At 38.7% G+C, this 14,561-nt stretch overlaps 1 protein-coding gene across 1 annotated transcript in view; it reads right to left on the bottom strand.

Annotated features, from left to right (window-relative positions):
- Positions 1-2,540: 2,540 nt before the first annotated feature.
- The window catches only part of ARID1B (AT-rich interaction domain 1B), a 581,815-nt gene continuing 569,794 nt past the window's right edge, over positions 2,541-14,561 (bottom strand). Inside the window, 19 exon segments of the mRNA XM_044001940.1 lie at positions 2,541-6,016; positions 6,019-6,067; positions 6,070-6,161; positions 6,164-6,496; positions 6,499-6,532; positions 6,534-6,614; positions 6,616-6,767; positions 6,770-6,817; positions 6,820-7,053; positions 7,056-7,398; positions 7,400-7,433; positions 7,435-7,514; positions 7,516-7,563; positions 7,565-7,614; positions 7,617-7,652; positions 7,655-7,693; positions 7,696-7,705; positions 10,320-10,450; positions 12,274-13,057. Coding sequence (XP_043857875.1) covers positions 5,970-6,016; positions 6,019-6,067; positions 6,070-6,161; positions 6,164-6,496; positions 6,499-6,532; positions 6,534-6,614; positions 6,616-6,767; positions 6,770-6,817; positions 6,820-7,053; positions 7,056-7,398; positions 7,400-7,433; positions 7,435-7,514; positions 7,516-7,563; positions 7,565-7,614; positions 7,617-7,652; positions 7,655-7,693; positions 7,696-7,705; positions 10,320-10,450; positions 12,274-13,057 — 2,625 coding nt within the window. The 3' untranslated portion in view covers positions 2,541-5,969.

The following is a 14,561-nucleotide window of genomic DNA, read 5'->3' as shown; positions in this document are numbered from 1 at the left end:
TAAGGGGCTTCTGGATACCTGACTGGTAGTGTTGAAATCTGTTACTAGGAACTCCCAAACTTGGTATTTAACGAAGGAAAATTAAGTAATAGTCCTTATGGACTTACATGAACTGATGCTGACTGACGAGGAGCAGAACAAGGAGAACATTTTACACAATAACAGCAACATTGTGTGATGAACAATGGTGAACTAGGCTCTTCCTTAGCAGTGCAAAGATCCAAAACAGTTTCAAAGAACTCATGATAGAAAATGTTCTCAACATCCAGAAACAAAGAACTGTGATTATGAATGCAGATTGAACCATACTGTTTCTACTTTTGGACTGGTTTTTTTTCTCCCTTCTTTTTGAGGTTTTTCCCTTGTGCTCTAATTTTTCTTTCATAAGATGACTAATGTAGAAAATATGTTTAATGTGATTCTACATATACAACCTATATCAGACTGCTTTCTGTCTTGGGGAGGAGGGAGGGAAGGGAGGGTAGGAGAAAAATTTAGAACTAAAAATCCTGTGAAAACCAATGTTGAAAATTATCTTTATATGTACCTGGAAATAATAAAATACCTTAAAAATAAATAAATGTACACAAGACAAGCAAAAAAAATAATAGTCCTTATGGAAAAATATTATTGGAGTTATATATACTGGGAGCCAAAAGGCCAGAACTATGTGGTCTTCCATAATCAAGAAATAGCAGAGGTAAAAAGTTGGCAATTCATCATAAAGGATTGAAAGATAGACTTTGGGAATTAAATGGAACCCCCCTCCATCCCTCCCTTCTATGATTGCTAGCCCCTGCTAAAAATGAATCATACAGGGAAGGTGATTCAATTTAAATAAGAATATGTTTTCTTGGTAAAAGAATAACAGAGGGTATACAAAGACAACCAAAATCGGGTAAGACCTTTCTCCTTGGAGGTGTTTCACATTCTGGGGCTACTCCACATACCATGCTGTTGCTGGTGTGGCTTCCTAGCAACTTCTTGCTGCCTTCTTTCCACTAAGTACTGTGAGGCATGGATTTTAAGGTTGATTCTGAGAATGCCCCCTTGATACTGACACAGGTGTTCTAAACCCAATCAGGTTTGGGCATTCCTAGGCTAGTAGCACAAAGTAGCCAGGGATTTTCGGTAGATGGAGATGAATATGGGTTCATATTATCAATGTCTAAATCTCTCCCTGGGGTTTTCAAATGAAGAACAGACACAGCTGCCTCCTCATATAGTTATAGCCAATTCTTTGATTAGTCAAGGTTTTGTGCATCTAGGTTTGCAGAATTCTCCAGGTCCATTTTTTCCCTGCTCTTTTGGACTGTTTCATAGACCACTAGCTCTACCCCACACCCCTATCCCAACAGAATATGAACAAGGGGGGAAGGAAAAGGAGATAATATTCGGAACAGTCAATTTTATTATTTAAAACATTGAATTTTAGAGCTGGACGGGACCTCTTAGCCATTATCTGGTTTAACCACCTCATTTTAATAATGACAACACCTTACAGTAAAGTCAATTTCAATGCCTCCTTAAAGGCTATTCCAGTACAAACTTCAGCAGGTCCCACTAAGCTGGAAAGGATTTGAGTAGGGGCCTGGTAACAGACAGGACTGTACATCTGTTGTCCAAAGACCAGACTAGCTAAGTTCAGAGAGGTTCATCCCCACAAGAGAGGTCATCAGATAACAACCTCATTTCTATCTTTGTCGGTAGCAACTCAAGAACACTGTCTACCATGGTGTAGAGTGGTTGCGATCTGCATTGGTGTAGGAAGTGCTCACACCAATGAAAATACAGACTCCTCTGAGTATCAGATGAAAAACAACACCTTACATTTATGTAGCCATGTTACAATTTCAGGACGCTTTCACATACATTTGTCTCATTCGATCCTCACAACAACCCTGTGAGGTAGGTAGGGGCAGCTTTTCCCCCATTTTACAGGTAAGGAAAATGGAGCTCAGAGAGGTCAGGTGAACTTACCCAAGATCACACAGCCAATTAGGGTGGCAAACTGGGAACTTGAGCCTAGGTATGCTCTCAATCTGTTACTGTCCAATTTCCCATTATTATTATTATTATTATTATTATTATTATTAATTATTTTAAAGCAGGTATGTTAAAGTTTGAAAACGAACAAAATGGAGTTTTTTGGGGGGCTATTAGTGAACTGCCATATTTATTCCTCATTACAAAGTTTCCCCAAAACTGATTGAATTACCAAAATAAGTGATGCTTTTAGTAGGTTAGATCACAAGGCAGTGATCTAACCCAGGTGGATTTTTTTTTTTTTTGGTGGAGGAGAGTTTGATAGGGTGATAGGAGAAATCATTATCTGGTATAAAGACAGCATGTGAGACTTTCTATAGATGGGTACTTGAGTAGGGGAAGATAGTAGAATTATGAGGAAGGTGGGGGCTTAGTCTTCCCAGGATGAGGGCGTCAAACAATCTTAGAAGAAATTGAAAGAAAGAAAAAAAGAAGAAGAAAATTGGTTGCTTGGACCCCTAGTCTGAGAGTCTTAGCTGGGGGGGGGGGGGGAGGGGAAACTGTCTTATTCATTTTTATGACCTCCTTTGGCACCTTGTAGAATGCCTTGCTCATATTATTTGTTCAGTAAATGTTATTGAATTAATTATTTCTGTTATAAGTAAAATATGTTTTTTGCTTCCCTGCAAGAGATGCTAGAGCTAAGTAGACAATGAAAAAAAGTGCAACACATAACAAAATTTTTAAATGCACAGGTTTCAGTGTTAAAGGCCATCTGCTTTTCATAAAAGAGGTAGTTAATAGCTTAAGAATCCTGGTTTTATATTATTCTCCATTAACAAAGCCATTGTAAACTGTTAGCCCAGCAATGGGAGAGAATAACCCTATCAGTATAAACTGGCTTGAAAAAAAAGGCTGTTTTCTTCAGCAGATGCCACTCCACAATCTTTCTCTACCTGACATGTAAAGAAATTATCCCACTCAAATGCCAGCAGATTCAACCTATAGCAGATTTCCAAAAAATGAAATCTTCTTTGCATCTTTCTTTTTTTTTTGGGGGGGGGCAGGGGGCTGAGTTTGGGTTATTGTGAATCTCTGACAAGACAAAAGTAAAACAAAAGCGAATAGCTAGGACAAAGCTATCAGCTGGCTCTCAAATGGGCATGCAAAGTCTGCAAGGACTTCTGGAAGTCCTGATTCTGGGGGTTGTAAACTTCTTAGATTGTGGTCAAGATGATGAAATTAAAAAAATTTTTTTTGAGAAATTGGTCCTGGATTTTTCCTGTACTTAGAGGCATATTAATAAAGGTGTGATGCAGGATATTGATCATAAATCAAATCATGTCAAATAAAAGTCATTACTACTTTTTTTTTTTTTTAACTTCTTGCTTGATGAGAGAATTGGCATGTGAGATTACCTAAAGGGGTTTGGATAACACTTTCCACCCTTGCGCTAGGTAGAGAAGCTGGAATAATATTGAATTCCTCTGACAAACCTCCAGATTTTAAAGCTGAGCATCAAATCCTATTCTTAGTAAACATATCTAACATAGAATTATAAATAGGTTTTTAATTCAACATATATTTAGCTGCATTATTATGTAATAAGTAAAGTAAGTAATGTGGGAGTAAATAGATGATGAGTCTTCCTGTAGGAAAAATGATTTTTTTTTCGTGACATTAGGGAATCACGTTTCACACTCTGATTATAACTGTATGTACTTGTCTAACTCTTCCAGTATATTACAGTGAATTATGGGGGAAAAGATAATCAGTATGCCTGTGGGGATCAGTAATTCTTGAGCACATTGTGATTGCAAGGGTAGAATGTAATGGGTAGAAGTCAGAAAAAGAAGGTGCCCACCAACAGTATCACCATGCAAGCAATTCACAGAAATTGATTGTTACACAGTAACAGTCAATGACCCAGGAAAAAAAAGTTAAATTAGGTGTTTTTTTTTTTTTAAACGGTTTTCAAGGCTAATATGCACCAGGGGGAGGTGAGAATGTGGATGCATTAGAAACCTTGTCATGCCCTGAAATGTAAATGCTAATCTCTCACTGTGTTGAATATGAACACATTCATTTACCAAGGTACTCACTTAGTGTAGGGTGTGTGTGCTAAGCTGGAATGAACACATGCCAAGAATTTTCCAGCCATGTGAGGGAAACACAAAACGGGCCTAACTTTCATTAAGGCAGAGAAGGTTTCAGAACAGGGAGAATGTATTTCTGGCCAACCAGCAAGCTTCCTAAGGCTTTCCTCATCACATCTAAGGATATACTGAATATTTCTAAAGTTAGTGGCCATCTCCCTTTTAAACTAAAAGGATCCCAGCTCTACATTATTAAGAATTTATTGATCCAGAGGATGACTGACCAGTTGAACAATTTGGGAACATCTAACTAACTCACTCCATTAAGAAGTAGAGCGACCTTTTTAAAATTACTTTCCAGCCTCTGGTTCTTCCAATGAGGGAGCTGGTGGGCATGCTATTGTAATTTCTCAATATTTTTTATAATTGCTCTGTTGCTATGTATATCCTTAAAGAAACCAGAACAGTATTCCAGAACACCCCATCACCAGTGCTTACAAGATTTAATGTACATTTATTCTTAACATGTGGAACATATAAAGATTTTATACTGAATAAATGATATTCATTAGCAGAGGAAAAGGAGGAATCTTACATCAAGTTTTTTTTTCTTTTTTTCTTTTTTAACTACATTATCTTGAAATACAAATGCGGATTCTCATCACTGAAAAATCTCTTGAAGTTGTGTTTCTTCCTTCTTTTCTGTATATTTCTTTTTTTTGTCTGTACTGATAACCATTTTCTAAATCCAATCCATACGCAACCATTTCCACACCTTGATTCATGAAGCAATTGTGATCGGCTGCTCTCCCCGAAATTGAGCATGACTTTATACATACAGAAACTTGCTTACATTACCCTCGGTTTTTTTTTTTTTGATGTTTTTTGTTTTTTTTGTTTTTGTGTTTTTTGTTTTTTTGGAGCATATGCGCCCTAATGAAAAAAAATATATAAAATAAAATAAAAAATTATTTAAATCTACCATCACTTTGTAGTTACCACATCATGAAAAAGAAACTAACAACCTTCCTGTACTAAAAAAAAAAAAAGGAAAAAGAAAAGGAAAAAATGAGGGTATGTTCAATGTACAAACTTCTATATACATCACGGCCCTTAGGCAGTAAAAAAAATATTTAAAAATGATTAACAGGAATTGTGAAGAACTGTCATTGTGGAAGGTCAAACAATAGATAGCAGGACATGACAGTAATGGTGAGGAAGCAATTTATGATGATCGTCATCCGGTATGTGTTTTCAATCTTAACTTTAAAAAAAATTGTTTTTTGCCCCTAGCCTAATGTAACCATTCTCCTGTGGAGAAACTGATATCAATTTCCTAGTTTGACTACTGACTGACACACCTCCTCGATCCCTATACCTACATCCACTAGAAGTGTCTATTGCACAGAGGTTTGGGTGATGGGATACAGGTACTTTTTCGTTTCTGGAAAAAAAAAATAAGACACACAGGAAGTTGGTATGTTGCTTTTCACCTTTTTGTTTCAAAGTGGTGCAGTTTTCCGGTCATATAATGTTTTGCCACAACTTTTTTAAGTCACTAATTTGCTTCCAAAAAAAAATGCAATACAAACATGGAGAAGAACACTGAAAAGGAAATCTATGAAAACAAAAAGTGACCTTTGAATGTACTAGACAGCAACTTTGGTTAAAAAAAAAAATAAAGGATGTACTTATACACAGACAGCAAATATTAATTTCATAACTGTTCAAATTAATTTCTTTAATTCCCAATTGGTAAATAGTGAATGGGGCAGAGGAGCAAAGATTTTCTTTTCCTTCTTTCTATGCTGGATAAACAAGAACAGAAACAGCAGTTATAGGGGACCCTCTCATCTTCACCCACACATGCTTGGCTTCTCACGTATGTCATAACTGCCCAATCTGAAAGAGTACATCACAGATGACAGAGGCACCAGAGAGTTCAGGACAGCTGATATCGAGATGTCCAGCAAACGGCCCTCGTTTGTAAAAGGAACTCGGAGCGGTTTTCGTCCACTCTGGCCATAGCTAGCAAGGCCTTGGCCCGCCCTGCACATCATGTTACGCTAGGTGGTTCAGAGGCGGAGGATGCATTTGCATGAGGTTATGCTGGCTCTGTTGGTACTGGGCCATTGTGACCCCATCCTCTAGGAAGCTTATCAAGTTTCCGATGCTTCCCTTCTGCACAGCTATTGCCCTTGCTGCTAACGCATCCCCCTTGGGCAAGGTTCGATAAGAGCGCCATGGCATTTCTCGGCAGACCGGGTTTTTGCGGTCTCCAACGTACCTAACTAAAGTAGCGTAGAGTTTCTCCTGACGGCTGAATGGAGGGGTGGCCAAGATAAGGTCCACATTATTGTCCTGGATGCTGAGCTTACACAGGGTCTCCAGCACAAGTCTTTGAGGTGACAGACTGAGTTGGGTCCCACAGTGGGAAAGGGATCTTGCGCCCTCTGCGGATGGGCACACCATCCAGTGTAGCAAGCCATCCAAAATTGGCAAGCAGATGCTTTCCGTGTAAGCAGACAAGTCCTAGCTGCCCAGAAATGTTGGCTAATGTGACCAATGTATTATCCCTTAAGACCTCGAGGCAGTCCCACCACCACTCATCCTTGCTGCAGGTCACCCCTTTGTCCTCCTCTTCTTCTTTTTCATATGTCTGAGGTGCCCGTTTTCTCTCTGGAGTTCATGGTGAAGAAGGATCAGCTTCCCCAGGATCAGCACCAGGCCTGGATTTTGGACATTTCGGCGTCATTGCCAGGCACAAAAGACAAGCTACGGACAATATTTGACACACAGATACAACGCTTGGCCAAAGAGTCCTGCCAATGGGCAATGGTGCATAGTGGAGTCTCATCTCGGCTCCTTGGCTCATCCTCAAGCAGTTTAATATTCCGGTGGCTTTTGGCTTCGTTTATACCAAAGGGAAATTTACTGCTTTCGGGCTGGTTACTAGGGCTTGAGTCTTCAGCAATGCTCCAGGCCGAGCTGACAAGACGTCATCAATGGTTGCTATTATGCTTTTCTCTGGATGCTCCTCAAATTCACTTCTTCCTTCCAGATCTTTTCTTTTTTTCCTAGGAGCTGAGGGCAGGAGGGGTCCGCCGTACGAGGAGGAATTTCCCATCTTGCTCTCAAAGTGAGTCTGGATATGCTCAGTTGTGTCACCTCCCCCCAAGCTGCCAGTGGGAAGAAGCCCACTATTGAATTCCTGAACACGGCCTAGTTTGTCAGATCGGTCAACAACAAACAGATTATTCTTCTTTACTATCTTTACTGGCAGTTTGTCAAATTTACTTGATTGCTTTGGCCTCTCGTTTTGGATCAACACTGGCATCTCGGGAGAGCAAAGACCACGCTCTTATTTTCTGCTCCTGTCTTTTCATCTTCTTCGTCTTCCTCCTCCTCCTCCTCCTCTTCCCTCATCAAAATAATCGATACATTCAGCTTCTTCTTCTTCCTTCCCAGAGTCATCTGACAAAGGACTGACTGTCATCTTTCTTATTCGCGTTGTGATCAAGTGCTTTTTGACTGGGTCTCCCACCTCATATTCCATTAGAATTCCAAAATGTCAATCAGGCATTTTCTAAAGTACTCTACTAAAAGCTCAGAAATCCAGATAACTGAGGAGAGAAAGAGGAAAAACAGGAAATGGTGTCATAATGTCCAATTACAACTTAAAGGAAGGACATTTTCAATGGCAATTAATTCTCATTTATGAGACTATCTCCACATGCTCTACAATTTATGGATTGCCTGGGTAGAAGTGGGTCAAATGCACTGTCACGGAAAACCTAGCTTTCTCATCCTCCACTATTACCTAAGTGAATCTTTATCTTACTTTCTAATTGTGCTTACCTTCACAACTACCCACATGATAAGTTGGCTTCCTTTCTGCTTTTATATTCTCAAAGGGTGTGTTGTTTTATCACTCTTTAACATTTAAACAAAATTTATACACAGCCCTTATTATGGAGGCTTCGATTTCACAGACTCACTCACTTCCAGTGTTTCCCTCACTTCATCCATTACATACAAGAATGTTTTTGCCTTTATTTTTATGGCTATTATCATTTCATGATTATTATTTTGCCTCCTAATATATGCTTTCCTCTTAACTTTTTCCTCTTAAGAGTAGATGATTTTGGCAAAACTGCTTCATAGGGGCAGCTAGGTGGCAACAGTGGACTAGAGCACTGGCCCTGTATTCAGGAGGACCTGAGTTCAAATCCGCCTCCAGACACTTAACACCTGACTAGTTGTGTGACCCTGGGCAAGTCACTTAACCCAACTGCCTCACTAAAAAAACAAACAGACAAACAAAAAAACTGCTTCATGTAAACACTGAAAAATGGAAAACAAACCAATTCAGGCCCTGATAAATGAACCAGAAGTTAGGCAGAATTAGTTTTCAGATTTCAGTTACTCCAACTTCAGCTGATAGAAAGAAAAATTACTACCATATACTCTGAATGAAAAATACTAAAATACAGAAATCACTTGTGCCCTCACCCCTAGCTTCATCTCTTTAAATTAAGATTGAAAGCACAATTATTGAGAAACACTGCACTATGTTTCTAAGCTAGAACACTCTGGAAACAGTGGGCATGTTTGTGGTGGGTTTTTTTTTTTTTAATTCAAACTTTATTTTGGGAGAAAAAGGGGTTACTGATTGAACAATTTTGGTTATAAAAAGAGATAACCTGCAGTTTGTCCACTATAGCCATGAAATTTAATTATTCTAGTTAAGACAGAGTAATTTTATTTTTTCATACTTAATCTGCTGAAGAGGACTTCATGTAATTTTTACATTGTTTTTTACTAGCAGAGAAAAAGTTACTTCAGTATTAGTCATTGCTTAGGGTGATATAAGGAAAAGGAAATGAGATACTTTATTTATTACTTCGACCAGAGAATTAAAGGAAATAAAATGGTTTATCCACGAGTACAGGATTAGTATCTCATTCCAGCTGTCAAAGAATTACAGGATCTCAGAACCAGCTGGCTGAAACCTTGGGAGTTACTTAGTCCAACCCACACTAGACCTTCTACAACACTTCCAACAGGTGGCCAGTCATGTCAGCTTCTTGGAAATAACCACTGAGGGCAAATTACCACCTATCAAGGCAGCTCATTGCATGTCCTGAGTTGAATTTGCTTAGATAGCTTTTCTTCTATGGAACTTAAATATGCCTATCTGAAGTTTTCACTAATTCTATCTATTTCTGAACTCGGGGACAACAGAACAACTCCCATTTTGCATACGTCCTTCAAATGTCTGAAGCAAATGATGTTTCCCCATAGATGACCTTTGCTGGGTTTAACTTTACTTTCCCCCCCATTTCCTTCAAACTCCTGTTATATTGCATGATCTCAAATGGGGTGTTCCCAGAAAGCAGCAAAAACCTATCATTTTGTGGGTTTTCTAAAACTTTAAAAAATCAATAGTAGAATATATATGCTTCAGGATTCTCTCTCGTTAGGCATAGGTACTTTAGGTGTTTTTTTAGCTACTCTTCTGGCTGCCATTTTGAATTTCTTTCCTCCCTTCCTTCTCTTTCTACCAAAATTCTATTTTCCATTTCAATCCCTGACATTGGCAATAACTTTATGACTTTTTTTTTTTAAGTTGCCCATCTACTGGTTAGTGTCATCAGTGTTAGCAAATCAGTGGATTATGTCTGTGTTGACATGTTTGTTCTCCTGCCTCATAGTTTTGTTTAATTGTCTATTTAACACTGCCTTCCTTCCCCTCCCCCTCCCCCCAACAATTAGCTTTGGTGCAAAAAGGCTAAGTACAAGTACAGTTAATCACTTTGGCAGGGCAAACAGACACAGAAAATGTGTTAATAGCCTTTAATGAAGAAAGCACTAATAGTTAAATAAACAAACTATTAGGTTGAAAACAGAAATGTCAATACAGACAAAGTTTTACTAATTCACTGATTGTTATGAATATTAACCACAACTCAAAGAGGTCAGGATGAGAATTAGGAGAAACTCTATAATTGAAGAGAATGAAATTTGTCTCTATCCTGTGTCAAGTTAGCATTTTTTTTTTGATTAATGTATTTTACTGCAACCAGAAATGGGGGCTTGTGACAGTTAAGGTGATTAAAAATGCCAGCTATGCTAGCAATAATTAACCCTGTCATCAATTCAAGCATTATTATGAATTATGTCTTCTAGGACTCTCCTTTAGCCCTTTCTTTGGGTTTGGGGGGCTATTCCTCTTACCTGAGAGAGATTGAAAGTAGCCACAGTGCTGTCATCATAGAGGAGGATATTAATAGTGTCCAAAGCCCATGTACTTTCAGCCAAAAGGCCCGATTTAAGGGACATCATCACACGCACGCCTCAGGACGTTACTGAGCAAAGGTATAAAATTAACATCAGTGATCTGTGATGGTCCTATAGACACAATGAGCTGAGGGGTAAGAAATGTGAAACAAAGATACAGGGTACGAAAGTCAGACTGCTAACAACACTGACTTTAAAGGCCAGAGCTAAGCCTGAAGTTTTCAGGTTCAAAACTAGGGTGCTGAACTATGAACTAAATATACTTCTCCTGGTAGTAAGTAAATAATGTCCTTCATTTATTTTATTCTTATTTGTTGTTGTTGTGGGGGGTGGGGAAAGGGCATTAATTATGAGCTATTAATGATTTCATAGTCAATAAATAACATCTGAGTTAAAGAATATTTGTTTTCCATCTTTTAAAAATTCTTGGAGGACTACTAGTTATAGAGTGTAAACAGAGTTTTCTCTTAAAAATAATAGAGGTTCAGCAAATATAAAAGAGCAGGGTTCCCCCCACCCACCCTTATTCACTTCCTTATAGAATAGGAAGATAAGGAAAACAAGCATGTCTGGGGGACTTGTGGCTTTTCAGGGCCTACTAAACAGAGACAACAGGCTGCAACTAACCAGATAAAATAATACATGGCTTAATAAGGTATGGGGCAGCTATGTGGCAAAGTGGATAGAATACTGGGTCTGGAGTCAGGAAAGACTCCTCTTCTCAGTTCAGATCCAGCCTGAGACACTTAGTAACTGTGTTTTCCTGGGCAAGTCACTTACCCTCTTTTGCCTCGATTTCCTCATCTGTAAAATGAACCAGAGAAGGGAATGGCAAACCACTCCAGTATTTTTGCCAAGAAAATCCAAAAGGGGTCATCAATGACTAAACAACAGCAATAATAAAGTATATGAAGTTGTTTATGATGGTTATAAAGTGAAGTGCATTGTATAGGGGAGAGAGAACAGGTATGAGATATTAAATTTATTTGGGTTGGGGCAGCAAAGCCTCACCAGGTATAAGGTAACAATGATTCTTACAATGAGGAAAATCAATCTTTGATATAAAATGTTCTCCTTCATCCTCTATCACTTCTAAGAAATTCAAAGAAGCCGAGTTAGTTTAATTTTTGAAATATTTCTCCTCGCCATCTGAGGACACAACAATTCTCCATTTTTGTGTTATATTGTATTTGAAGGCACCTCATATAAAACTCAGAAAAAATAGCATGTACTTTTAGTCATTTAACACTCCTAATAAGAATCCAGAGCAGCCAGAAATCAGCTTCGCTCAGGTGTGTGTGTGTGTGTGTGTGTGTGTGTGTGTGTGTGTGTGTGTGTCTGTATGCATTAAATTAACTATTCTTCTTGTCCTTAGAACAGTTTCCAGACTGTAAATGAAGTTATGTAGTGGTTTTTCCTTTAAAATGTCTGGAGTTATTTTCAAGTTTTAATAAGCTATTTGATACCATTGGTAAGTAGGTGTTATCATAATACATTTTAAGTAACTTGCCTAAGGTCACCCAGTTGTTAAGTAAAAATGCAGAGTCAATAATTCTGTTCCTGACTTGCTGCCTGGTGCACTGAAACACATGCCATTTACCAATTAAAATGCTATTTTCAGGTTCCCCTTCAGTGTTTCCTCAATTCAGGTTGTTCCCTGCCCTTCCCCCCACAATTCCCTCTATAAAACAATGCCCTCTTACTAGCTGTGTGACCCTGGGCAAGTCACTTAACCCCAACTGCCTCACCAAAAAAACCCCCAAAACCAAACCAAAACAAAACCCAATGCCCTGACACTCAGAGGTGATACAAAGTTTCCTCTTCAAGGCTTTTATCTGAAATTCTATGTATACTGGAATTAAATATAGAAGAAGACCCACGTAATGCTTACCAATATCTTTTGAGGTAATCTTTCGTCTTTGTTTCAAGACAGGTTGTGATGCTTCTACAGACCCTGGAGGGAAGGTGATCTCTCGTCGAATTGGGGGTGGCTGGGGTGGTGGCCCTGTGACCTGTGATGCTGGAACCGTGGGTATAACCTTCTGCATCTTCATGGAGGGCAAGAAGGGAGATTTGCTTGGAGACATGCGGTTCTCTAAGGAACGTTGGAAGGATGCTGGGCTGGGAGCCCTGGAGATGTGGTTTGGCATCGATGGTGGTGTCTGGTAGGATGACTGAGGAGGTCGAGTGATGGGCTGCATGGAGGCTGAAGATGACATATAAGGCTGCCGTTGGTTGACATGGGAAGGCCACTGGCTCTCGTGGTTTATCCTCTGATCAGGTACCATCATTTCATCAGTGCGGTTCATTCCTGGATAAGGGGGAGCCTGTGCAGGGCCTCCTGGTCCTTGCCTGTTCTGGTACGGGTAAGGCATATCATTGCGTGTTGGCCACATATTCTGCTGAGGACCCTCACTTGAGGATGACTGCATGGGGCCACCAATCATCTGAGGAGGTATACCATGTTGCTGCATCTGACCTGGGCCCTGCATTCGTTCTCTGTTATAAGGATATGGATATTGTCCCTGGATGGGCCTCCTGTCTGGTCCGGAGTAAGTACTGCCGTACTGGTTATACATTTCTTGCTGCTGGCTGCCATACTGAACGTTATACATGTCTCCCTCGTGGCGTTTTGCCGGGGGTCCATACATGCCATCCATGTGACGTTTGTAGTTCTGAAATTAATTTAAAATAAATTATATATATATATATATATATATATATATATATATATATATATATTATATATATATATATAATAGAGAGATAGAGAGAGAGAGAGAGAGAGAGAGGAGAGAGAGAGAGAGAGAGAGAGAGAGAGAGAGAGAGAGAGAGAGAGAGAGAGAGAGATGTGCTCCTAGGGCAATAAATCACATGCCTCTACTTTTAAATTATGAATAAAAGAAAAAGATGTGAGCTAGTAGAAAATTCACTTAAAGACGAGAAAGGCTCCTATAAATATTGAGGAATGGCAATTTATGATTATTTTTCAATACTAACAGTATGCCTGAGGAAGATTTTTTACAGCACTTGAAAGTTTTGGATATTTAAAACTTTTATGGAAATAAATCAAACAAATAAAATCAAAATGCGGCCCTTTTACACTGGAATTTTCTAGAATAGCCAATTCAAAAATATCTGAGGACATTATTGGTAGGAGGATGTTGCGATAATGATAACTGACATTTATAAATAGTATTTTAGGTGGAGTAGGGGGGCAGCAGCTAGGTGGCATGGTGGATAAAGCACTGGCCCTGGATTCAGGAATACCTGAGTTCAAATTCGGCCTCAGACACTTGACACTTACTAACTATGTGACCCTGGGAAAGTCACTTAACCCTCACTGTACCGCAAAAATAAAAAATAATAGATAGATAGATAGATAGTGCTTTGGGGTCTGAAAAGTGCTACATGTAAATTGTCTAATCAAGGGGAGGGCAAGTCTTAAAGGGTCCCACAATAAAATAAATTCCCTGGCCCATTCCTAGGCAAGGCTTCCACTTACATGTGGCTTTAGGTAACTTTTCAGGCTATGCTAATGTTACCTAATATGAACATTCTCATAGCTATCCCAGGTAGGCAGAACATCCTTGGTCTCATCCAAGTGCATATCATAAGTGCCAATGAAATCCTGGCTTGGTTTTAGTTTCTGAAGGGGCAGTATCAGGAATAAAGCACGCTAGATTGATATTATCCTATAGTGATTTTTCATTAGCTTGGTGAATTACCAATATATTCATGATTGTCCTTATGTATGTTCTCCCCCTTTTATTTTGGAAATCTAGTTAAGTTAAATTAGTTCAGCAGTGACTCACCCTGGCATGCATTTACTCATTAATATAAATGTTAAAAAAGAAAAAACAAACAAAACAAAAACTTCTCTAATCTGCTAAAACTTTCCAAAAATATATTAGTATCCCATGAGTATGAAAAATCATACCATGAGGTGCACATACCCTCACCATTATTTTTAACCAGAAAAGCAGAAATACTATAAAATTAAAAAAAATTGGAAATCACTGCTTAGCTTTATCCTTGTATAGGTCTACTACTTCTATTCAAATAATCAATTAAAAAAGTAAAATGAGTTAACCATATTCTAAAGACATTAGCATTTATTAAACTAGACACTAAACATTCTGTTCAGTACACAGGAAGGATATGGTTTCTGCCTTAAAT

This window comes from Dromiciops gliroides, chromosome 4 (genome assembly GCF_019393635.1).
Source record: "Dromiciops gliroides isolate mDroGli1 chromosome 4, mDroGli1.pri, whole genome shotgun sequence".
Lineage (NCBI taxonomy): Eukaryota > Metazoa > Chordata > Mammalia > Microbiotheria > Microbiotheriidae > Dromiciops > Dromiciops gliroides.
The sequence above is the reverse complement of the archived record's forward strand: the minus strand, read 5'-3'. Positions and strand labels throughout refer to the sequence as shown.